This window comes from Scyliorhinus torazame, chromosome 7 (assembly GCF_047496885.1).
Source record: "Scyliorhinus torazame isolate Kashiwa2021f chromosome 7, sScyTor2.1, whole genome shotgun sequence".
Classification (NCBI taxonomy): Eukaryota; Metazoa; Chordata; class Chondrichthyes; order Carcharhiniformes; family Scyliorhinidae; genus Scyliorhinus; species Scyliorhinus torazame.
In genome coordinates this window covers 155,587,911-155,613,698 of record NC_092713.1, presented here as the reverse complement: position 1 = coordinate 155,613,698, position 25,788 = coordinate 155,587,911, and the positions used below count along the sequence as shown (strand labels likewise).

Below are 25,788 nucleotides of genomic sequence, written 5' to 3'. Positions count from 1 at the left end.
ACCAATTGCTTATTATAGAGCAAGATGTTGTCCTGTGAGAGGGCAGCACAGTGGCGCAGTGGTTAGCACTATTGCCTCACGGCGCCAAAGACCCGGGTTTGATCCTGGCCCCAAGCCACTGTCTGTATGGAGTTTGCATTCTCCCCGTGTCTGCATGGGTCTCACCCCCACACCCTAAAAATGTGCAGGGTAGGTGAAGTGGCCATGCTAAATTGCCCCTTAATTAGAAAAAAATAATTGGGTACATTAAATTTTTAAAAAATGTTGTCCTGTAAGTACATGAACATTACACACATCACGCAGTAAATTATAAAATAGTGAGAATAATGTTTGTTATGAAATTGTTTCCCTGGTTGATTTAAAAAGGACTGCCTTGAGGAAAGCTGTTTGCTGCTAAATTCTTGTTTAACCTGGGGCTGTTACAATAAACGGGTTACTTTCCACAGTGCAACCAGGAATATGTAGAATTGCATTCAAAGTTTCTATTGAACTTTGTTGATCAGAGTTTTCACTCGATTCATTTTTGCACTACAAGACTGCCAGTTGATAGTTTTACAGGTTCAGTGTTCTTCATTCCCTTACTGATGCTCAATAGCATGTTGGGCCACAATTTCTCTGATCAGATATCAAAGATGCAATGTTGGATATCTGTGACTCCAAAAAGTTCATGATGATGAGTTGAAAGATCAGTATTGACCGTGATGGACCTCCTATCCAATGAATCCAGAAATAAAGAAAGGGACTTAAGAGCAATGTACAGTGGAAGGTGAATAACTTGCTAACGTAGCAGAGTGTATGCCTTAGAGGACTATGTGAACACTCAGAAATGCAAAAGGGCAAAAAAAAGTGTTATAACCTGGTTATTCACCAAGAAATATGTAGATGACTCAACGGTAGAGGCTGGATCGCTATTAACACTGGTAACTGTCATTATGAGCAAAATAAGATATTTGCACTTTGTGGTACTTTATTGGCTTTGTCATTTTCTAGGTAAATGAAGCTTTTCAACACGTGTTGCAACGCAGATCCACTGGGAAGGTTATCATAACCATGAAACATACTGAACCAAAGTGAAAAACTGGTGACAAGGTGGACTAGGAAATAATATGCTGTTCTCACTTTGAAAAAAACAATAGAGTGAATATTGCACATTCTGGTAACCTACACTGTCTCTCAAAAGGACTAACCTGTAGTAGAAATGCAAATAAAACACTTCATCGTTATAATTTTGTTTTACTTCGACAGCCTTTTTAAGGTGCTTCATAGACATGATAATTGTCAGACCAATACAGTAATAAATGTTGATGTTGCTCCATTGTGATGTTGAATGGAATGGGATGAAAGAGCCGTAAGCTTGTAATTTCCCAATAGGTAGCTTTTAGGGCTTTGACTGGAAGAAAGGAGAGAGACATGATACTTCAATGTTGGGCATGCTTTTCCAGGCCATATTTGCACCCGTCATAGCTGTCTGACAAGAGTGGCAGTCAGAAAGTCCTTAGCATAAGTAACCTGAAAGCCCCTTTTATGATTGATTGTCTAAATAACCTAAAAGGCTGTTTATAGCTAGTGGTTAAAACAGCAAATAGCTTTTTAGAAAGTGGAAATTCCAAATATAAACATGCATTCTAGACAAATGACTACAGATAAATCATTTACTTGAAAATGAAAACAGGTCATAGTGCCTGAAAGTTTAATCTGCTTTCACTTGGTTTTAAAGCTGATGCTTACAATGTGGTTAATCTATAAAGAAAGCAAGCAAGCAATCTTAACTACTGTTCTCCAACAGTGATGATGAAAAGTATGCCATTTTTGAGTGGCACGAGGACACTATTATTAAGCAGTGAATGCACCATTAGTTTTTACAATGTAACTATTACAAAATGATTAACAGTGAAAGTTTTTTTGCTATCAGCATGCTCTTATGCAAATGTCTTTCAAAGCCTTTGTTTCTGCAGAGTGTGTGAGAGACATTTGTGGGTTCTGTTCTTAGCTCAGAGGGACTTTAGAACGTGGCAGTGTTGGAGAACTGAATTTATACTAGTATAGACATAACTATCTACACAAGGGGGAGCGATTCAGCGGACTAGAGTTAAAATCTGCTGAATGGCACATTTCGAAGCGCTGAGAAAGGACCCTGCTGTCCAACAGCACTTTGCCATTTTGTTTGGCCTTGGTGAGGAACTCCCTGTCGAGGCCACTCCAAGTCATTTCCTGCACTAGCAAGCTCAGCTCGCCAGTGCAGCAATACTACTCTCAGATTGGGGTGACATTTTTAAAGGCAGCCCCAATCTTTTAACCTCCCTCAGCTCCGCCACCATAGCTTTAGGAATCCTCCCCCCACTTCACCTTACTTGCCTCTTCGGAATTCTCGAGGTTCCCCTCACACAACCTCTAATAGAGAAGGCCCCACCGGGCCCGAAGCCCCTGCCAAAGTGCCAGGCTGGCAATTCCAAGGTGTGCAGGTGCCGGGATGTCATTCTGCCCAGTCCCAGACCAGCTGGGGCTTCAACCCCCCCCCCAGCAAGACCCCCCCTGAGGTTCCATCATGACTGGTTCATTACTTTGTGAGCCAGTACCAAATGGTGTCTAGTAGAGGCCTCACTGTTGAGCTTGGTGAATCCCGGGCCCCGGTAAATTGGGTGAGCGCAAATGAGCCTAATGGCTCATTTAAATATGCGCGCCTGGACGAGATCCAGATCATGACGTCTCACGAAATTCAATGGAATCTCGTGAGACTTTTCCAGCGTTGCGATTCCCGTTGGAGGCCTCTCGTGAGGTTCGACGGCCTCGTCCCAACACCAAGTCTGGCGCAACAAAGCCACTGAATCATGTCCCCAGTACATAAGTAATTACTACATCATTCAGTCTATATGCGTATCTACTTAGTTCCCTTAACATTTATTCCCCCAACCTAACCCAATATATTCACCAACATTCACCAAGTATCGTAGAATGCAGGATGAAAGATGAACCATTGGTTTAACTTTTTTAAAGAGTGAATTGATTTCTAATTTTACATGGGTCCAGCATAGCTACAAACATTTTAAAAAAGGTTTCCACCCTCAATGACTAATACATTGGGCTGGAATTTGTATTTGAAATAGCAGTGAGGCTAAAAGTGCTCATCATAATTTAAATAGAAAACCAGACTGCAACTTTCGGCAAACATGCATGTACAGTTAAACACAGAAGTCTGGACGTTTCTCTCCAAGATGCCCTGCTCTGTCAGAACTTGTGGACAAACAGTATCTCACTGTCGGACTCCCCATTCAAATAATATATATAATAATCTTTATTGTCACAAGTAGGCTTTCATTAACGCTGCAATGAAGTTACTGTGAAAAGCCCCTAGTCGCCACATTCCGGGGCCTGTTCGGGTACACGGGGAGAATTCAGAATGTCCAGATTACCTAACAGCACGTCTTTGGGGGCTTGTGGGAGGAAACTGGAGCACCTGGAGGAAACCCATGCAGACGCAGGGAGAACGTGCATGATTATTTTCATTAGAAAGACGGAGGTTGAGGGGGGACCCCATTGAGGTCTACAAAATCATGAGAGATTTAGACAGGGTGGATGGCAAGAAGCTTTTTCCCAGAGTGGGGGACTCAATTTCTAGGGGTCACGAGTTCAAGGTGAGAGGGGAAATGTTTAAGGGAGATATGCGTGGAAAGTTCTTTACGCAGAGAGTGGTGGGTGCCTGGAACGCATTGCCGGCGGAGGTGGTAGAGGTGGGCACGATAGCGTCATTTAAGATGTATCTAGACAGATACATGAATGGGCAGGGAGCAGAGGGATACAGATCCTTAGAAAATAGGTGACAGTTTTAGATAGAGGATCTGGATCGGCACAGGCTTGGAGGGCTGAAGGGCCTGTTCCTGTGCTGTAATTTTTCTTTGTTCTTCTTCTTTGAAAGAGCAGCACAAACTGAAGAAGAAAATATTTCTAATATCCAGTTCCTCTGAAATCTTCCATTTTGATTGTCGTGTTAAGCCAACTGTCATGATGGTTTTAAAATCTAGCGGATCTTGAGGACTGTGGGGCTTTATAAAAGAAAAGGAAAAATCAGCATCAGTGACATTCATTTGATTCCATGATCAATCTTACAGCATTCCTTAACCTGGAACTGCACGAAAGAGTTACAATGTAAATATTTCCTACTCCCAAATGTGTTTTCTTTTTAATAACTTCAAACCTTCACCAAACTTTGACTCTATTAATTACTTCTGTCGGGATCCTGTGCTCTAAAAACACAGTACGAAGTCTTACAACACCAGGTTAAAGTCCAACAGGTTTGTTTCGATGTCACTAGCTTTCGGAGCGCTGCTCCTTCCTCAGGTGAATGAAGAGGCATGTTCCAGAAACACATATATAGACAAATTCAAAGATGCCAAACTATGCTTGGAATGTGAGCATTAGCAGGTGATTAAATCTTTACAGATCCAGAGATGGGGTAACCCCAGGTTAAAGAGGTGTGAATTGTGTCAAGCCAGGGCAGTTGGTAGGATTTCGCAGGCCAGATGGTGGGGGATGAATGTAATGCGACATGAATCCCAGGTCCCGGTTGAGGCCGCAACCTGGTGTTGTAAGACTTCGTACTGTGCTCACCCCAGTCCAACGCCGGCATCTCCACATCATGGCTACCATCTAAAAACACAAGTTGCTCTAGAGAAGATTAACCAGCAGGGCAGGCTGCCTCCAGTGATTGGCCAGTTGGGCAGAGTTTGGGGCTGATGGGGTGGGGGGGGCGCACCCCTACGGCCGGTGTCACTGTGTAGAACCAGGGGCCAGGATGGGTGGTCAGTGGGTGTGCAGCAAGAAGGCCGGCATTATGGCGGGCAGTGCCTGGGCACCACCCCAGTCCTGTGTGGGCACCCCAGCTGCTCGGCCTGTTCTCCCCCAGCCTTGGCAGGGGGGCCCCCACCCCAGCCAGCAGCCCGCAGTCACTCCACTCCGTGTCCTACTTTCTCTCTCTGACACTCAGCAGCCACGACTTTTGAGACCACAAGTGAACCACGCCGTTGGAAACTCGGCCCATCGGAGGCGGTGAATCTCGGAGGCGCTGGAGAATAGAGGGTCAGGCCTGCTAATGATATGCCTACTATATTTAAATACCGCTCGGTGAGCAACGCATTTCGGGGCGCCGGAGCATAACGATTTTGGGTCAAACCGACACCTACTGCGATTTTGCCGTCGGAGCTATTCTCCGCCCAATTGCATTTTGCGAGTTCGGCATCGGCAAATGGGGAATCCCGCCCCATATTTTCAACAGAGGTAAAAAGTTAATTGAAATTAACAACCTCGTAAATTCAGTTAAATCTATACTCTTGCTTTGCAGTTCAAGACCAGATATAGGACTTTTAAGTACAACTGCATCATAAATATACAGCAATTATCCAATTGCTCAAAGGAACTGTCAAGTGGTTAGCACTGCTGCCTCACAAAGCCAGGGGCCTGGGTTTGATACTGACCTCGGGAGCACATTCCCCCTGGTTTTATGTGGGTTTTCTGCGGGTGCTCCAGTTTCCTCCCACAGTCCAAAGAAGTGCAAGTTAGGTGGATTGGTCATGCTACAAATGCCGCTAAGTGTCCAAATGTTAGATGGGGTTACGGGGATAGGGCGGGGGATTGAGCCTATGTAGGGTGCTCTTTCAGAGGGTCGGTGCAGACAGGAGGCTGAATGACGACCTCCTGCACTGTAGGGATTCTACCATTTAAATTAACTGAAAAATGCAACCTGCCCATGCAGCTTCACATTAACTTATGAATAGTCCCTTACAAGAGGGAAAAAGTCACATCTAAAAAGCATTCAGCCTCTTCTCAAATTCAGCCGTGAACGATCTAAATTCATATCACATGGCTATTAAAACACTTCAGGATCTCCTTCCAAGCATTTCCCAGCTTGTTAATATATTTCTCCAGAACTATTTTGAATTGCTCCAGTTGAAAGATCTAACGTAGATTGAAGTAACTTTTTACAATAGATTATCCTGATTAGTTGCCTTGTCTAAAATAAACAGACTGGCTTCTACGCCATGTTGATAAAGATAAGCAAGTGTAGTTATGAACATAAAGTATGGAATAAGAACAGAAACTACCTCAACAAGCCTTTCACAGATCATATACAAATTATTATACAATGAATGGTCCCTGATTTATTTAATTTTCTGAGTTAAAGTTCTATGAAATTTCTCTCTGACCCTCTTTCCAAACCCCCACCTGTCAAAAAAACAATTCATTAGTATTATGCTTGTCTCTATTAAACTAAACCATGGCTGGTTGCTTTCATTAGTCACAAACAGCACAGAACGCAATTGTATTCTCTTAAGCATTTCATTATTTCCATCTGTATTTACTCCAATACATGTCCTGAACAACATTAACATCAAAAACAACTGAACCGGTCATTTATCTCCTACTGTTTCTGGGACCTTGTAGTGCACGCACTGGTTGCTGTGTTTGCCTACATTACAATAGTGACAACTTTCAAAGGTATTCTGAGACAATTTGCAAACATCAAAGGCGTTATATTGATGCAAATAATATCTATAATCTTCAATTCTAATTCCTTTCACGAGGAATAAAATCAAAGCTCCAGTTCCCAATAAACATTGAGAGCAATATTTTTCAATACATTTAGTACTTAAGAAGATACTAGTGGCAGCATGGATTTATGAAGGTGAAGTCATGCTTGACAAATCACCTGGAATTCTTCAAGGATGTAACTAGTAGAGTTGATGAGGTGGTGCCAGTGGATGTGGTATATTTAGACTTTAAGAAGGTTTTTGACAAAGTCCTGCACAAGAGCTTAGTATGTAAGATTAAAGCGCATGGGATTAGAGATCCTTCAGTATGATTTGGACAAGTTGAGTGAGTGGGCAAATGAATGGCAGATGCAGTACAATTTGGAGAAATGCGAGGTGTCCACTTTGGCAGCAAAAACGAGAAGGCAGACGATTATCTGAATGGCTATAAATTAGGAGAGGGGAATATGCAACAAGACCTGGGTGTCCTTGTATACCAGTCACTTAAGGTAAGCATGCAGGTACAGCAATGGTAAAGAAGGCAAATGGTATGTTGGCCTTCATTGCGAGAGGATTCAGTACAGGAGGTGGGATGTCTTGGTGCAATTGGGCCTTGGTGAGGCCACACCTGGAATATTGTGTGCAGTTTTGGTCTCCTTATCTGAGGAAGGATGTTCTTGCTCTAGAGAGAGTGCAACGAAGGTTTACCAGACTGATTGCTGGGATGGTGGGACTGACGTATGAGGAGAGATTGAATCGGTTAGGATTGTGTTCGCTGGAATTCAGAAGAATGAGGGGACGTCTCATAAAAACCTATAAAATTCTAACTGGTATTATGGGCCAGAGTTTAGAGAACCCCATAGTATATCATGGAGTTCACCTGACCCACAACTTTTAGTAGATTTTGGTTATAGGAAGCACAAAGGCCCACTTTACAGGTGTGATGCAACAGAGATCTAAAGTATTTTTAAACAAAAACAATGTTCATTCTTTGAATCCAGTTAACATTTTAGAAACACACAGTAAATATCTTATCAACTACCAACGCTGATACTACTTCCCCCCCCCCCCCCCCCCCCAAAGATACAATACTCTATAGGTAACCCTTAGTAACATCCATAAGTCAAAGACCTTTTTTAACAAAGACAGTAGGTTTGCATTCCTTATAGAAACAGGTATTATTGTGAAATCATCAAGTGATCTGGAGACAATCTTTAGCATGCAGAGACCAAAATATACCTCCTTGGTTTGAATGCAGATCTCCCAACTGAAAACAAAACTAAAACTCAGAGCCAAAACAGCTTCCAGCTCAAAACGAAAGTAAAAAGCAGAGTCAGAGCCCAGCTTCACCACACAATGACATCACTGCAGCTACTTGAGAAGACAAACATTTCTTAAAGTGACATTCCCACGATACAGGACTAGACAGGGTAGATGCAAGAAGGATGTTCCCGATAGTGGATATGTCCAGAACCAGGGGTCACAGTCTGAGGATACGGGGTCAACCATTTAGGACAGAGATGAAGAGAAATTTCTTCACCCAGTGAGTGGTGAGCCGATGGAATTTGTTACCACAGGAAGTAGTTGAGTTTAAAACATTGTATGTTTTCAAGAAGCAGTTAGATATAACTACTTAGGAGATCAAAGGATATGGCGGAAAAGCAGGATTAGGCTATTGAGTTGGATGATCAGCCATGATCATAATGAGTGGCGGAGCAGGTATGAAGAGCCGATTGTCCTCTTCCTGCTCCTATTTTCTATGTTTCTATACTTAACATGACACTATCAGCAGGGGTGGCTCTTGCCTGATCAAGCCCAAAACTGTTTGATAGCTAAAATTACAAATTAATGGGGAAAACAAGATGACAGTGTACTTAAAATTCCTAAATGTCTTTGATAAATTATCACATTAAAGATTCATTTGCAATAAGATATAGATGCAGACTTCCAATTGGCTTGAAAGGAAAGAAACAGAGGAAAGTTGGTAAAGGTAAATCAAAATTGTGGCAAGTACCCATCACAATGTAACCCAGCACTATGGGCCCCAAAATATGTTGGGATCCCTTGTAATGGTGGCTTACAATTTAAAAATAATTCATTCATGGGATATGGGCGTCGCTGGCTAGGCCAGAGTTAAATGTTGTAAAAAGTATTTGCTTCCAGAAAAGATGCAACAGGGTGCCAGGAAGTGAGATGTTTAAAGTCTAGAAATCAAAAAGGTGTGGAAGTGAAGTGAAGTGGAAGTGATATTAATGAAAGTAAGGGTTCGCACAAAAACAAAATTGCATTTTTCCCCATCCAGGTGCAGTGATTTGATGTCGCTGTGTGCTGCATCACCACTCTATCTGGCACAGAATGCTTTACATTGCTAACCTTGTTTTGCAGTTCTGCACCACTGGTAAAAGTTTTAAAATATGGAAACCAGGCATCCCGATCAAATCAGTGTTGGTTTATTCCGGTTCTTGACCCATTACCTTTGGTTAAACTTTGTGACCACTGTAAAAGCATATTGAAGGAATAAAATCTACAAACGTCAAGGATGTCACAGTGAAGTTGTGTTTGTACTCACATGGTAATCGTACTTTGGCCAAGATTGGATCCACAATCAGCTCCAATTGTTTCCTTTGCTCCTCAAACTCCTGTGTGGAAACATTCTGTGCCGAATTCAGCCAATCAGATTTTGAACGGCAGGCATTTGTAAAGGCAGCCTACAAATGAGAAAAACTCTTGAACCCAAGGGACATCTGTTTACTCACTGCACAACAAAGAAATGGACAGAGAGAAGCTAGGGAGGAGATTACTTCTCTGGGAAGCTAGGGAGGAGATTGCTGAGCCTTTGGCTTTGATCTTTAAGTCATCTTTGTCTACAGGAATAGTGCCAGAAGACTGGAGGATAGCAAATGTCGTCCCCTTGTTCAAGAAGGGGAGTAGAGACAACCCCGGTAACTATAGACCAGTGAGCCTTACTTCTGTTGTGGGCAAAATCTTGGAAAGGTTTATAAGACATAGGATGTATAATCATCTGGAAAGGAATAATTTGATTAGAGATAGTCAACGGTTTTGTGAAGGATAGGTCGTGCCTCACAAACCTTATTGAGTTATTTGAGAAGGTGACCAAACAGGTGGATGAGGGTAAAGCAGTTGATGTGTATATGGATTTCAGTAAAGCGTTTGATAAGGTTCCCCACGGTAGGCTACTGCAGAAAATACGGAGGCATGGGATTCAGGGTGATTTAGCAGTTTGGATCAGAAATTGGCTAGCTGGAAGAAGACAAAGGGTGGTGGTTGATGGGAAATGTTCAGACTGGAGTCCAGTTACTAGTGGTGTACCACAAGGATATGTTTTGGGGCCACTGCTGGTTGTCATTTTTATAAATGACCTGGAGGAGGGCGTAGAAGGATGGGTGAGTAAATTTGCAGATGACACTCAAGTCGGTGGAGTTGTGGACAGTGCGGAAGGATGTTGCAGGTTACAGAAGGACATAGATAAGCTGCAGCGCTGGGCTGTAAGGTGGCAAATGGAGTTTAATGCAGAAAAGTGTGAGGTGATTCATTTTGGAAGGAATAACAGGAAGACAGAGTACTGGGCTAATGGTAAGATTCTTGGCAGTGTGGATGAGCAGAGAGATCTCGGTGTCCATGTACATAGATCCCTGAAAGTTGCCACCCAGGTTGAGAGGGTTGTTAAGATGGCGTACGGGGTGTTAGCTTTTATTGGTAGAGGGATTGAGTTTCGGAGCCATGAGGTCATGTTGCAGCTGTACAAAACTCTGGTGCGGCCGCATTTGGAGTATTGCGTGCAATTCTGGTCGCCGCATTATAGGAAGGATGTGGAAGCATTGGAAAGGGTGCAGAGGAGATTTACCAGAATGTTGCCTGGTTTGGAGGGAAGATCTTATGAGGAAAGGCTGAGGGACTTGAGGCTGTTTTTGTTAGAGAGAAGAAGGTTAAGAGGTGACTTAATTGAGGCATACAAGATGATCAGAGGTTTGGATAGGGTGGACAGTGAGAGCCTTTTTCCTCGGATGGTGATGTCCAGCACGAGGGGACATCGCTTTAAATTGAGGGGAGATAGATATAAGACAGATGTCAGAGGTAGGTTCTTTACTCAGAGAGTAGTAAGGGTGTGGAATGCCCTGCCTGCAACAGTAGTGGACTCGCCAACACTAAGGGCATTCAAAGGGTCATTGGGTAGACATTTGGACGATAAGGGAACAGTATAGATGGGCTTTAGAGTGGTTTCACAGGTCGGCGCAACATCGAGGGCCGAAGGGCCTGTACTGCGCTGTAATGTTCTACGTTCTAACAGTGCGCTCCTTTCAATCCAAGAATGATGGCGCTTACCTTGTCTTGCTTGGCCAGCTTGCCCTGTAACTTTTCAAGATCAGCAACAGTTTCCTGAATATTCTTAATATACACCTCCAAAATCAGTTTGCCCTCTGCAGTTAAAAAGTGCAAAATATAGAAAATATTATTCCTCTTGCAATATTTTTGTTAACCTAAGCATCTTGAGCAATGTTGGGGTGTCATTAATGTGATGGGATAATTTATGCTAGAGAACAGGATGGATGTGTATGCCATCACAAAGTAGCAGAGTACAGGTTAATGTTATGATATCCCAAGGTGACTTCTCATCCCCAAATGGAAATGTGCTGTGGCGGTGCTAAGAAGTGACAAATATGAAAGGTGAGGGCTGGCGTTGGAAATCAGCAATATTAGGAATCTCTAACCAGAATCCAATATCAAGCAATGGGAGAAGGCCTGTCATCCATCATGTTACCTTGTATAGTATGAAGGGGGTACTATTATAAGTGGGACAAAGGGGAAACTTCCTTTTAATTATATGAAACCTTTCAGGTTGCTTTTGATCTGGGAGGATCTGACAGCAAGCAATGGCATATGGACATCACAACTTTTGAGTAGGCAAAACAGGAGATAGGGCTTGAAATAGACACAATAAGAAAAAACTGTTATTCCAAAGATTGATGTATTGACTCATATCTAATTTGATAAGATTTGAGATCTTGGGGCAGTTTACTGCTTACTTATAAAATTGCCTGAAACTCGCCAAAGATTCAACTTTTGTATCATACTGAAAGACTATACCACTTGTATAGACATCCAAATTTCTTTACTTTTAACACAAAACCTTAAATTTTAAAAATATTTTAAAATCCTTCGTACCATTTTCACTGAAACCCATATTGGGGCACAGTTCTGGAGGTCCCAAACAATTCCAAATACTTGGCTCAAATGACCACTGTTGTTATTTGACTCTTGACAGTGATTGTTAGGAGCATGTTTTCCTGGGTTTCAGGATCATAGTTTTACCAAAGATCTGTAAACATGCACCTTCTGCAGGATTGCTGGATAGCGAACATGGTTGGGGACCTTTACCGATTTTCTCCTTACCAGGAGAGTCCCTCCTCTGGCTCAAGTAACTGTTGAATCTTTCTGGTCTTTTTGGCTTTGCTACTTACTTGATAAACTCGCTGAATTCTTTCAGGAAGAAAATGTTCTTATCAGTGGAATTCATTATACCAGAGATATTAGCGATTTGCCGTGCATGATGTAATCTATTTACAATCCTGGTTTAATTTATCAATAGAAAACAATGATTTGTGGTGCAAAAAAATTTACTGCTTTGTAAGAACGGCAGGAGGTGCGGAAAATAGGAACATTAGTCATTTCTAACACTATTGCAATGTCAGCCTTTTTTTTCCATTTATAGAATGTGGGGATTGCTGGCTAGGCCAGCAGTAATTGCCAATCTCTAATTGCCACAGAGAAGGTGGTGATGAGCTGCCTTTTTTAACCGCTTCAGTTCCTGAAGTGCTGTTAGGGAAGGAGTTCCAGGATTTTTACGCAGCAACAGAGAATGAATGGTGGTATATTTCCAAGTCAAGATGGCGAGTGACTTGGAGGGGAACTTCCAGGTGGTGGTGTTCCCAGGTATCTGCTGCCTTTGCCCTTCTAGAATCTTCTAGATGGTAGTTTGGTAGTTGCTACCTTAGAAACTATGGTAAGTCACACTGGAGATGGTACACACTGCCGGCACTGTTCATCGGTGGTGGAGGGAATCAATGTTTGTGGACTGGGTACCAATCAAGCGGCTGCTTTGTCCTGGATGGTTCGAACCATAGAAAAATTACAGCACAGAAAGAGGCCATTCAGTCCATCTTGTCCATGCCAGCCCAAGGACACCCAGGTCCCCTTTCTAATGCCACATTCCTGCACCTGGCTGATAGCCCTGTCGCTTACAGCATTTAAGGTACCAGATCCAGCTAATTTTTAAAAGAATTTATGGTCTTTGCCTCCAACACCAACTCAACTTGGGCAACGAATTCCAGACACCCACTACCCTCTGCATAAAAAGATTCTTCCTCATCTCCCCTCTACACCTCCTGCCACTTAGCTTGAATCTATGTCCCCCGGTTCTAGAATTCTCTGCCAAGGGAAACAATTTTATCATGTCCACACTATCTCTTCCCCTCATCATTTTATACACCTCAAACAAGTCATCCCTCAGCCTTCTTTGCTCCAAGGATAATAACCTCAATCTATTCAATCTCTCCTCGTAGCTACACTTTTCTAGTCCTGGCATTCTTGTAAACCTCCTCCGCACTCTCTCCAGAGCAATTATGTCCTTCCTGTAATGTGGTGACCAGAACTGCACACAATACTCCAGTTGGTGCTTCACCATTGTTTTGTACCATTCTAACATTATATCCTTACTTTTATATTCTATACCTCTGCCAACGAAGGATCGTATTTCAGATGCCTTCTTTACAACCTTGTCTATTTAAACTGCTGCCTTTGGGACCTGTGTATTTGTGTGCCAAGATCGCTCACTTCATCCACCACTTTTAGTATATTCCCTAAATGCATGACCCCTCACTTTGGTCAGCGTGGTTAGCACTGCTGCCTCATGGCGACGAGGACCCAAGATCGATCCCGGCTCTGGGTCACTGTCCGTATGGAGTTTGCACATTCTCCCCGTGTCTGCGTGGGTTGCACCCCCACAACCCAAAAAGATGTGCAAGGTAGGTGAATTGGCTATGCTAAATTGCCCCTTAGTTGGAAAAAAAGAATTGGGTACTCTTTAAACAAAAAGATTACCTCGCACTTCTCTTGTATTAAAATCCATCTGCCACTTTACAGCCCTTTCCACCAACCCATCTAAATTGTTTTGGAGATTATACCTATCCTCAATATAATCCACTACTTGGCCAATCTTTGTGTTTCCAATCGTGCTCCTACGATCACGTCCAAATCATTGATATAGAATGCAAACAGTAAGGGTCCCAACACCGAGCTCTGTGGAACACCATTTGACACAACTTTCCATTTGCAAGGTCATCCATCGATCATTACCCTTTGTTTACCATTACTAAGCCAACTTTTTATCCAGTTTACCACATTACTCTGTATCCCATTGGCGTTTACTTTTTTAAAAATTTCCAATTAAGGCGCAATTTAGTGTGGCCAATCCACCTACCCTGCACATCTTTGGGTTGGCAATCACGGGGAAAATGTGCAAACTCCACACGGACAGTGACCCGGGGCCGGGATCGAACCCGGGTCCTCAGCGCTGTGGGGCAGCAGTGCAAACCAGTGCACCACCCTGCCACTTATTCTTTTTGACCAATCTGCCATTGGGATCTTGTCAAATGCTTGCTAATATCCATATACACAACATCCACTGCACTACCTTCATCAACCCTTTTTGTCACTTTCACAAAGAATTCAATCAAATTTGTGAGGCAAGACCTTCCTCTAACAAATCTATGCTGACTATCCCTGATAGGTTCATGCCTTTCTAAGTGACAGTTAATTCTCTCAGGTTAGATTCTACTGATTTGCCCACCACCAACGTTAGACTAACTGGCCTATAATTGGCATTTCCTTTGATCCCTTTTTAAACAATGGAATATGTTTGCATTTCTCCAGTCCGCTGGTGAAGATTGGAAAATAATCCTCAGAGCATGTACTCTCTCCTCCCTGCCCTCCTTCAGTAAACTTGGGAAAAATCCATCTGGCCTAGCGACTAGTCAACTTTAAAGGATTCCAACCTGTCAGATTTATTTCAGAGTTGTTGAAACTGCACTCCACCAGGCAAGTGGAAAGTATTCCATCACACTCTTGACTCATGCCTTACAGATGGTGGACAGGATTTTGGGAGCCAGGAGGTGAGTTACTCATCACAGGACTCCTAGCCTCTGACCAGTTCTTATAGCCACAGCATATATTGCTAGTCCAAAGGTGATACAGTGGTTATGTCAAGAGAATGTCGCTTTAAGAAATGGTTAGCTGCTCATGTTACTGCAGTGATGTCAGAGTGTGGGTGGAGCTGAGCTCTGGTTCTGCTTTTTAGTTTCACTTTGAGAAAAAGCTTGGGTGTGTCTGGGTTTATCAGTGTGTTGCAGCTGAAGTCGGTCAAAGCAGCTGTACTGTTGATCTCTCTGCCATGAAGGATTATCTCTTGATCATTTGGTGAATTCAGAAATTGAAATGTTTTCAGTATTGAATGTAAACCTTGATGTGCTTCAGTTTAAAGGTTAAGTCAAGTCTTTTGGATGCTAAAAGGACAGCTTAAAGGATTACTTAGTGTTGTATTCTTTGGGGGTTACCTTTGAATTAATGGTTGCTAAGATATTCACTGTTTGTTTTAAAAAGGTTAACTTGAGTTCATAGAATAAACACTTTTGTTTTTAAAAATACTGGTCCATTTCTGCTGTACCAATCCTGTAGAGTGAGCTGTGTGCTCCCCATACCACAATCTATTAAACGTTGTGGGTCAGGTGAACTCCATGATACACTTTGGGATTCGCTAAACCCTGACCCATAACAATTGGGGGCTCGAGGTGGATAAAAGTCTATCTATTGGATTGGCTTAGTGAACTTAAAGACAGTGAGGGGTGAGCATATTGTGGTTGCTTTTCAGGTGTGGTATTTTAGTTGAAGTGGGGAGTGTGTTGTGGACAATGGCTCTTTCAGAGGCTCAGAAGTTTTTGGGGGTGGAGACGGTCACACGCAGTACCTTACGGACAGAGACTAAAAGCAGACTTAGATTTGGCAAAAACATTACAGTTAACATTACCTGACAAAATGCGAAAAGATGAGGTAATTATGGCGGTGTTAAGCATTTAAGGTTGCCTGAGATACAGTTTGACTCATTGGAAATGGCAAAAATTCAGTTACAAATTAAACAAATGGAACATGAGAAAAAATTGAAGCTGCTTGAATACGAAAGAGAGGAAATAGAAAAAGAAAGAGAGAGAAATAGAGAGGACAAAGAAAAGGAGAGAGAAGAAAGGAGAAAAAAAAGAATAGCCCTAGCAGAACAAAAAGAAAAAGGGAGATACAGATCAGGGAAAAAGATAAAGAGAGAGAGTTTGAACTTCAGAAAATGGCCATGAAACATGACAGTCAGTTAAAATTGGCAGACGTAAAGGGAAACGTACAGTTGGATGATAGTGATGAGGATAGTGAGAAAGAGCGGCGTAGTTAGAAGGCATGGTGGGGATCTATTTAAATATGTCCAAGCATTGCCAAGGTTTGACGAGAAGGAGGTAGAAGCCTTTTTCATTTCATTTGAGAAGGTAGCTAGACAAATGAAATGGCCACAGGATATGTGGGTATTACTGATTCAAACAAAACTGCTAGGTAGGGCTAGTGAAGTGTTTGCATCACTATCAGAGGAGATATCTGAGTCGTATGAGGGGGTGAAAAAATCCATCTTGGGTGCATATGAACTAGTGCCTGAAGCTTACAGACAAAGGTTTAGAAATTTAAGGAAAGAATTTGGTCAAACATACATGGAGTTTGAAAGGCTTAAACAGAGTAATTTTGATAGGTGGATAAGGGCTTTGAAAATAGATCAAACGTATAAAGCTCTCAGAGAAATTATACTTTTGGAGGAGTTTAAAAATTCAATTCTTGATGTAGTGAGAACTCATGTGGAAGAGCAGAGGGTTAAAACTGCGAGATTAGCAGCCGAAATGGCAGATGATTATGAATTAGTTCATAAATCAAAGCTTGGTTTCCGACATCAGTTTCAGCCTGTGAGGGATAGAAACTGGGGACATGAGAAATACTCAAGTGATAAAGGTAAAGGTGATCTGATGGGAGATAATAAGGAGAGTGTACCTCAGATTTAAAAAGAAATCCAGGAGGGTGGAAAAGAAATGTAAAGTTTCAAATGTTTTCACTGTAATAAACTAGGCCATGTAAAGTCACAGTGCTGGTGGTTGAAGAAAAGCACTGGGAAGGCCGATGTGGTAAAACAGGATAAGACAGTGGGGTTTGTTAGAGTGGTAAAGGAAAGCCCAAGTGAAGCGAAAGAAGGGCAAAAGATTGTATAGACTGTTCAAGAGGTGATTGATAAGAAGGTGCCAGATGTCTTTAAAGAATTTACTTGTGTGGGTAAAATTTACTCGTGTATCAGGAGGAGCAGGTAAAGAAGTCACAATTTTAAGAGATACGGGAGCTAATCAATCTTTAATGGTAAGAGATGAGGAGTTATGTAGGTTGGGAAGAATGTTGCCAGAAAAGGTGGTAATATGTAGAATTCAGGGTGAGAGGAGTAGCGTTCCATTATATAAGGTAAAGTTGGAAAGTCCAGTGAAGAGTGGTGAAATGGTAGAAGGAGTAATGGAGAAACTATCTTGTCCAGGAATACAGTTTATCTTGGGTAATGATATAGCTGGATTGCAAGTGGGAGTGATGCCTACTGTGGTTGATAAGCCAGTGGAAAATCAGACAACTGAAGTGTTGAAGGACGAATATCCTGGGATTTTTCTGGATTGTGTAGTAACAAGGTCGCAAAGTCACAGGTTAAGACAAGAGGAGAAATCAAAGAGTGAAGATGAAGTGCAATTATCAGAAACTGATTTTTGATCAGATGGTTGAAAAAGAACAAGAACAGGTGGAGGATGAGGCAGATATTTTTAGTTCAGGAAAATTGGCTGAGTTACAACAGAAAGATTTCAAAATAAAACGGATGTATCAGAAAGCATATACGGAAGAGGAATCTGAGTGTGTACCAGTGTTATTACCGTAAAAGTGATGCCTTGATGAGAAAATGGAGACCTTTACATATGCAGGCGGATGAAAAGTGGGCAGAAGTTCATCAAGTAGTATTGCTGGTAGGGTATAGAAAGGAGGTGTTGCGAGTTGCACATGAGGTACCAGTGGGAGGTCATTTGGGGATAAGTAAAACTCAAGCTAAAATCCAGAAACATTTTTATTGGCCTGGACTACATAAAGATGTAGTTAAATTTTGTCAATCATGTCACACATGTCAAGTGATGGGGAAACCTCAAGCAGTGATAAAACCAGCGCCCTTAATACCCATTCCAGCATTTGAGGAACCTTTTACAAGGGTCCTAATTGATTGCGTAGGACCGCTTCCTAAAACAAAAAGTGGGAATCAATATCTTTTGACTATAATAGATGTGTCTACTAGGTTTCCAGAGGCCATTCCAGTACGTAATATTACAGCTAAAAAGATTGTGGAGGAGTTACTTAAATTCTTTACTAGATATGGACTACCCACAGAAATACAATCGGATCAAGGATCAAATTTTACCTCAATGTTATTCAAAGAAGTTATGGATAGCTTAGGAATAAAACAATTTAAATCAACTGCGTACCATCCAGAATCGCAGGGAGCGTTAGAAAGGTGGCATCAGACATTAAAGACAATGTTGAGGGCTTATTGTCAAGATTATCCAGAGGATTGGGATAAAGGAATTCCATTCGTATTGTTTGCAATTAGGGATGCACCTAATGAGTTAACCAAATTTAGTCCTTTTGAACTAATTTTTGGTCATGAGGTAAGAGGACCACTTAAATTGATTAAGGAAAAATTGGTGGGTGAGAAATTGGTAATTACATTATTGGATTACGTGTCAAATTTTAGGGAACGATTAAATAGAGCAGGTGAATTGGCTAGACAACATTTAAAAGTTGCACAAAATGTGATGAAACGGGTCGCGGACAAGAAATCCAAAGTTTGTAGTTTTGCCAGTGGAGATAAAGATTTAGTGTTGTTACCAGTGGTAGGTGACCCTTTAAAAGCTAGGTTTTTTGGACCGTATCAGATTGAAAGGAAATTAAGTGAGGTAAATTATGTGGCAAAAACACCAGATAGAAGGAAGACTCACCGAGTGTGTGATGTGAATATGCTTTAAAGGTACTTTGAAAGGGAAGGAGAGAAAAAGGAGGAGGTTTTAATGATTCTAACTCAAAGTGATGAACCAAATCCAGATGACTGTGATTTCGACATACCTCAAATTAAATTGGAAAATGAGGATGTTCTTAAAAATTGGGATAAATTGTTGAGTTACCTTCCAGAGGAAAACCAAACTGACCTGAAAGAGTTATTGATATCACATGGGCAAGTTTGTGGAGATAAATTGGGAAGTACTAAAATGGCTATACATGATGTAGATGTGGGAAATGCTGTTCCAATCAAACAACATCCGTATGAACTTAACCCTTTATAATTGGCACAGGTTAACAAAGAGATTGAGAGTATGCTTAAAAATGGCATAATTGAAGTGGGTTGCAGCCAATGGAGCTCACCCATAGTGATGGTACCTAAACCAGACGGTACCCAACGGTCGTGTGTGGACTATAGAAAGGTTAATGCAGTTACAAGAACTGACTCTTACCCTATCCCACGTTTGGAGGATTGCATTGAGAAAGTGGGCCAGTCCGCTTTTATTTCCAAATTGGATTTACTTAACGGTTACTGGCAGGTACCTTTATCCGAAAGGGCGAAGGAGATTTCAGCTTTTGAGACTCCAGATGGTATATACCAATTCAAAGTTATGCCATTTGGCATGAAAAACGCACCAGCCACATTACAACGGTTAACTAACACAGTTGTTTCAGGATTACCCAATTGTGTGGTATACATCGACGATCAGCCAGACATGGAAAGAATATTTAAAACATCTAATGGAGTTATTCGATCGACTTCAGGAGGCGGGTTTGGTGATAAACCTAGCCAAAAGTGAATTTGGAAAAGCCCAAGTCACTTTCCTTGGCCATACAATCAGACAGGGTCGAATGGTCCCACGGGATGTGAAAACGAAAGCTATTGGGGAGTTTCCGATACCCTCGACACGACGGGAAATAATGCGATTTCTTGGTATGAGTGGATGGGGCAGCACGGTAGCCTTGTGGATAGCACAATTGCTTCACAGCTCCAGGGTCCCAGGTTCGATTCCAGCTTGGGTCACTGTCTGTGCGGAGTCTGCACGTCCTCCCCGTGTGTGCGTGCGTTTCCTCCGGGTGCTCCGGTTTCCTCCCACAGTCCAAAGATGTGCAGGTTAGGTGGATTGGCCATGATAAATTGCCCTTAGTGTCCAAAATTGCCCTTAGTGTTGGGTGGGGTTACTGGGTTATGGGGATAGGGTGGCGGTGTTGATCTTGGGTAGGGTGCTCTTTCCAAGAGCCGGTGCAGACTCGATGGGCCGAATGGCCTCCTTCTGCACTGTAAATTCTATGATAATCTATGATGATTTTACTGGAAATTTGTACCAAATTTTAGCAGTGTGGTCGCTCCACTGACGGACTTGCTCAAGAAGCGTAACAAATTCCAGTGGACAGCGGAGTGTCAACAGGCATTTGACGGCCTGAAGGCTGTGTTAACCACTGCTCCTGTGTTAGTCATCCCAAATTATACCAAACCCTTCAAAGTGGCTGTTGATGCGAGTGATGTAGGTGCGGTGCTTCTACAAGACGACAACGAAGGGCTAGAGCGGCCTATTGGTTATTTTTCAAAGAAATTGAATTCTCACCATAAGAAGTATTCAACGATTGAGAAGGAGACTTTGAGTTTGGTGCTGGTTTTGCAACATTTTCACATTTATGTGACCAGCAATCCGTCTGACACCATTATCTCTACTGATCATAATCCATTGACGTTTTTGGAGTGATTCCGGAATAACAATGAAAGGCTGTTTCGTTGGAATTTATTGTTAGAGCCATTTCATTTAAAAATAGTACATATGGCAGGACGGGAAAACGTGATAGGCGATGCTTTGTCACGAATGTGATGAACAGAAGGATTTCAGTTGGAGGAAGAACGACAAAAAAAAGGACTATTATTATACCCGATTGCGTGTGTTGTTTTTGCAACGATAAAGTATATTTGCTGTGTGCATTTCTTAAAGGATGGTGAAAAGGTGAAAAATGAAACCATCTTGAAGTTGATGGGGTTTTTTTTCTTTTGGGGGCGGGGGGGCAGATGTGTCCTAAGAATGTCGCTTTAAGAAATGGTTAGCTGCTCATGTTACTGCAGTGATGTCAGAGTGAGGGTGGAGCTGAGCTCTGGTTCTGCTTTTTAGTTTCACTTTGAGAAAAAGCTTGGGTGTGTCTGGGTTTATCAGTGTGTTGCAGCTGAAGTCGGTCAAAGCAGCTGTACTGTTGATCTCTCTGCCATGAAGGACTATCTCTTGATCATTTGGTGAATTCAGAAATTTAAATGTTTTCAGTATTGAATGTAAACCCTGATGTGTTTCTGTTTAAAGGTTGTTCAGTCTTTTGGATGTTAAAAGGACAGCTTAAAGGATTACTTAGTGTTGTATTCTTTGGGGGTTACCTTTGAATTAATGGTTGCTAAGATATTCACTGTTTGTTTTAAAAAGGTTAACTTGAGTTCATAGAATAAACATTGTTTTGTTTAAAAAAAAATACTGGTCCATTTCTGCTGTACCAATCCTGTAGAGTGAGCCATGTGCTCCCCATACCACAATCTATTGAACATTGTGGGTCAGGTGAACTCCATGATACACTTTGGGATTCTCTAAACCCTGACGCATAACAGTTAGCACTGCTGCCTCACGGCGCTGAGGACCCGGGTTCGGTCCCGGCCCTCGGCCCGATCCCCAGTCACTGTCCGTGTGGAGTTTGCACATTATCTCCATGTTTGCGTGGGGTCTCACCCCTTAATTGGAAAAAAAAAGAATTGGTTCCTCTAAATTTATAAATAGTGTTACATTGCTAATCTAGTTTAAAGTTTCTCTTCTATAGTAACCCCCAGGATGCTGATAGTGTGGGATTCAGCGATGGTATGCCATTGTATGTGGAACTATAAGTATGATTAACTATAAAATGAATTTGAATAATTATTAAATTTAATATTGTCTATGGACTGATCGTTTCATACTACGTTGAAATTAGGAACATATAGAAAATAATCATTTTGAAATGATATCATTCAGACATTATTTGGGAAGATCCAACCAGTTTTAATAAATATATATTTGCTCATTCTGGTACTCATACACTGCACCTTGGCACAGTGATTAGCACTGCTGCCTCACAGCGCCATGGACCCAGGTTCAATTCCGACCTCGGGTGACTGTGTGGAGTTCACACTTTCTTCCCGTGTCTGCGTGGGTTTCCTCTGGGTGCTCCGGTTTCATTCCACAGTCCAAAGATGTGCAGGTTAGGTGCATCGGCCATGCTCCATTTCTCCCTAATGTCCAAAAGGTTAAGTGGGTTTACTGTGTTCCGGGGATAGGGTGGGGGTGTGAGCCTCGGTAGGGTGCTCTTTCCAAGGGTTTGTGCAGATTCAATGGGCCGAATGGCCGTCTTCTGCACTGTAGGGATTCTATGATTCTAAAAAACATAAATATCTGAAGATTATTATTCTGTGATTAAACAGTGTGCTAATTTCTTACCTGCCCAATCTAGAAACTCTATGCAATCTCTCTTTGAATATCGATTAGCTATGTCTCGTGCCTTTTCTCCTCTAAAGTTGGTTTCTTGAACATTAGCACCGAGGTCAACCAAAGTTTTTAGGCTCTCCAGCTTCCCCCAAGCAGCTGCACAATGTAAGGGAGTGTACCCTGTGAACAGGAAACAAAACATTATTTGTTACGGTTATGGGCTAAGGTTTAGAGAACCCCAAAGTGTATCATGGAGTTCACCTCATCCACAACTTTTAATAGATTGTGGTATGGGGAGCACACGGCCCACTCTACAGGTGTGGTACAGCAGAAATGGAAAAGTATTTTTTTAAAACAAAACAATGTTTATTCTATGAACTCAAGTTAACCTTTTCAAAACATACAGTGAACATCTTAGCAACCATTAATTCAAATACAACCCCCAAAGACTACAACACTAAGTAATCCTTTAAGCTTTCCTTTTAACATCCATAAGACTTAAAAACACCTTTTTACAGAAAAACATCAGGCTTAACTTCACTACTGAGAACAGTTACCACGTTGAAATCAGCAAATAGACACTCATAAGCTTGCAGAGATTCACACACATCCTGCTGTAATTGCAGCTTCTCCAAAACTAAAATGAAACCAAACCCACCCTGCAGCAAAAAGCCTAAAGCGAAAGTAAAAAGCTAACAGACAGCACAGCTCCACCCACTCTGACATCAGTGCAGTAATAAACACCCATTTCTTAAAGGTACACCCACTACAGTTATTCTATAAAAACACCCATTTCTTAAAGGTACTCTCACATGACAGTTACCGCAAAAGGACACAAGATAAGCGGGGGGTCTTGGCAACTAGTCAGTATCACAGATTAACAACAAATGATATGTATATTCTGTCTTTATTATAGATTGAGCCTTTATACAGGATTGGCTGAAAGAAAAATGGAAGATCCTAGTTTAAATTTTCCTTCTGTACTGGCCCATATTTATTCTCACGAGTTTCAAATTTTCCTCTATATTCTCACTGGATGACAACTTCTTTAAATTTGTACTGTATGTAGTATTGTGTAAAACTTCTAATACACATGATGCTTAGCAACCTAATTAGTCTGCAATTTAACCAAAGAAATAGGGCATTATTTGAAAAAAATCTCAAGAGCAACTACCAATGTGGACAAACCAATGCAAGCAAGTACCTCTATTGGTTTTCTCGTTCACATCTGCTCCTCTTGTCACTAACTCAGTAATAACTTCAGAATGACCCAGCATAGAGGTGGCAAAGAGAGCATTTCTGCTGAAGTCATCACGTATATTTAGCCATTCATTTGTCACTTCGTAGTTTGGATCCTCTAGAAGTTCAAAACACTTGCGTAGGTTTTCAGTATCTCCTGTCAGCACACTGGTAAGAAAGTTGTTCCTATTTTCTAGCTCAAGATCTTCATTGTCTACTGTATCATCATTGTCGAGCTCTGTTACTACCTGTTTGCCATCCGGATCCATGTTCAATTTTGTATTAAACCTAGTAATGTAACAATAGTAATCATTGAATAAACCATCAGCATTTACATCACTCAGGAAACCAATTAGCCCAATTGTGCCAGCTGCTAATTATTTATCCAGGTATCAACCAAACCATGGTTTAGTGGTACTATTCTCCTCTCGGAGGCAGAAGGTTGAAGTCCCACTTCAAAAGCTCTGTACGAAATCTAGCACAGGGATTACTGCATTGTCAAGAGTGCTGTCACTCAGATGAAAATGAAACTGAGGCTCTGTCTTACCTTTCAGGTGGCTGGAAAAGGTCCCACGGCATTATTTGTAGACAAGGAGTGTTTTCCCAGTGTACTGGCCAATATTTACCCCTCAGCTAAAACAAATGATCATGCTGCTCTTCGTGGGACCTGGCTTTGTCAAAACTGGCTTCTGCGATTCCTACATTACAACGTGGGTCTGGATGTTGCAGTGGCAATGATAGCAAAACTCAGTATCCAGTGTCATTCCTCCACCAAGAGTGACAGCAACTTTTTAATTCCACACACAAGCAGAGTAAAGTGGAAATCAGAAGCTGCTGTCAGTGATTTTTTAGTTCTTGAGAGAGTGTACTATTAAGACACTCCGGATATTACCCCCAATCCATGGGGTAACAATCAATGGGAAATCTTTTGAATTGACACAAACTTTCACTTTACACTATTAGGCTTACGATAAAATTCCTTGATGAATCAGGCATAACTGACTTTTAAGGGCTAGATTTCTCCAGAATGATAAATTCCTTATTTTTTAAAGTTTGGTTTAGATTCTATTGTAAAGAAAGACTTGCGTTTCCATAGTGCCTTTTTGAAATAGTGACAAGGGATCTTTTGCTTGAGAAGGCACATGGAGCCTTTGTTCAACTCATCATCTGAAAGACAGTGTACCACTCCCCCAGTGCTGCATGGAAAAGCATGTGTATGCCCAAGCCTGCCCTGATGTAGAATTTAAGTCCACAGTTTATTGACTGACAGCCAAGAATATTACCAGCTGACACCAATCCAAGCATAATTTAGACAAAAGGCTTCAGCAGCTTTCCCCAATTGCAAATTTAAACAAAAAAATGAAAAGATTCAAGTACTTTTAACTTCTGACTTTGTTGCATGTGAACGCTTGATTGGCTGTTTAGCAACAGCTTGCTGCTGCACTCCAAGACATCCTCTGCACTTGGGGACAGACTTACCTGCCAGTGGAGCCCAGACACAAAACATCACAGAAATCACTAGACCTTTGAGATCAGCATTACGTGCAGTTGCTTTGCCTGGACCATTGACTATCCACTTCTGGACCATTGACTAGCCACTTCATTGACCATGAAGAATAGTGGTATTGTCACTGGACTAATAATCCAGAGACCCAGGGTAATGCTCTGGTAACTTGAGTTCAAATCCAAATGGTGTCATTTGAATTCAATAAAAATCTGGAATTAAAAGTGTAACAATGTCCATGAAACCATTATTAATTGTTGTAAAAACCCAGCTGGTTCACTAATGTTTTTTAGGGAAGGATATCTGCCACCCTCACCTGGTCTATTCTACACGTAGTTGACCCTTCAAAAAAAAATGGTCTAACAAGCCACTCAGTTCAAGGACAATTGGGGATGGAGAGTAAATGTTGACCTATATCCAATTAATTTTAAAAAAATCTTTGGGACCTGCAGAGATCAGGAAAGGCGCTACATAAATGCAACTTGTTTTCCTCCGAAAGATGCAATGTGGTGTGACTCGGCTAATCCCTGTGACAAGACTTTACACACCCTCAAAGCTTCTACGTCGAAAAGCCTGCCAAAACTTAATTCGCTTTTTTTTTAAGTGACCAGCAACGCTCCTCCACCAAACGATGCTCACACCATCCGATCTATAAAATCAACCGAAACCCTAGTCCTGAATTTTAATGCGAGTCTTTCTTCTCTTTAACGTGGATGTTTTATTAACTCTCGTACTCCCTTTTCTGTGCTCCGTCCTCCCAAATATCAACCTTCACCTGCCGGCCTCTACCGTTTCCCTGGCAACTGCCTGTGCGACGCTGATAAAGATCCCCCTCCGG

At 41.8% G+C, this 25,788-nt stretch overlaps 1 protein-coding gene across 4 annotated transcripts; it reads right to left on the bottom strand.

The window, feature by feature from the left end:
• Positions 1-949: 949 nt before the first annotated feature.
• Positions 950-25,768, bottom strand: ankrd45 (ankyrin repeat domain 45). 4 transcript variants are annotated; one of them, XR_011948244.1, is made up of 7 exons: positions 23,994-25,768; positions 23,412-23,734; positions 22,220-22,387; positions 10,866-10,960; positions 9,091-9,229; positions 3,680-4,040; positions 950-1,390 (listed from the first exon to the last, which is right to left on the bottom strand). XR_011948244.1 is itself a non-coding variant. In XM_072511702.1 (6 exons), exons 1-6 carry the CDS (start codon positions 24,023-24,025, stop codon positions 4,009-4,011), a joined length of 789 nt encoding a protein of 262 aa, XP_072367803.1. In that variant the 5' UTR covers positions 24,026-25,768; the 3' UTR covers positions 950-4,008. The 4 variants fall into 4 exon arrangements, 3 of the variants coding, with proteins under 3 accessions (XP_072367803.1, XP_072367804.1, XP_072367805.1); XM_072511702.1 differs by having other exon boundaries at positions 950-4,040; XM_072511703.1 differs by having other exon boundaries at positions 950-4,040; positions 25,499-25,768.
• Positions 25,769-25,788: the final 20 nt, after the last annotated feature.

What these genes read in the sequence shown, in the direction of transcription:
- ankrd45 (XM_072511702.1), bottom strand. Translation starts at nt 24,025, where the DNA reads ATGCCGTGGGACCTTTTCCAGCCACCTGAAAG. An exon ending in CTTTTCCAGCCACCTGAAAG is followed by an intron (nt 23,735 to 23,993) that starts GTAAGACAGAGC and finishes TTACATTACTAG; the next exon opens with GTTTAATACAAAATTGAACA. An exon ending in GAACGAGAAAACCAATAGAG is followed by an intron (nt 22,388 to 23,411) that starts GTACTTGCTTGC and finishes TCCTGTTCACAG; the next exon opens with GGTACACTCCCTTACATTGT.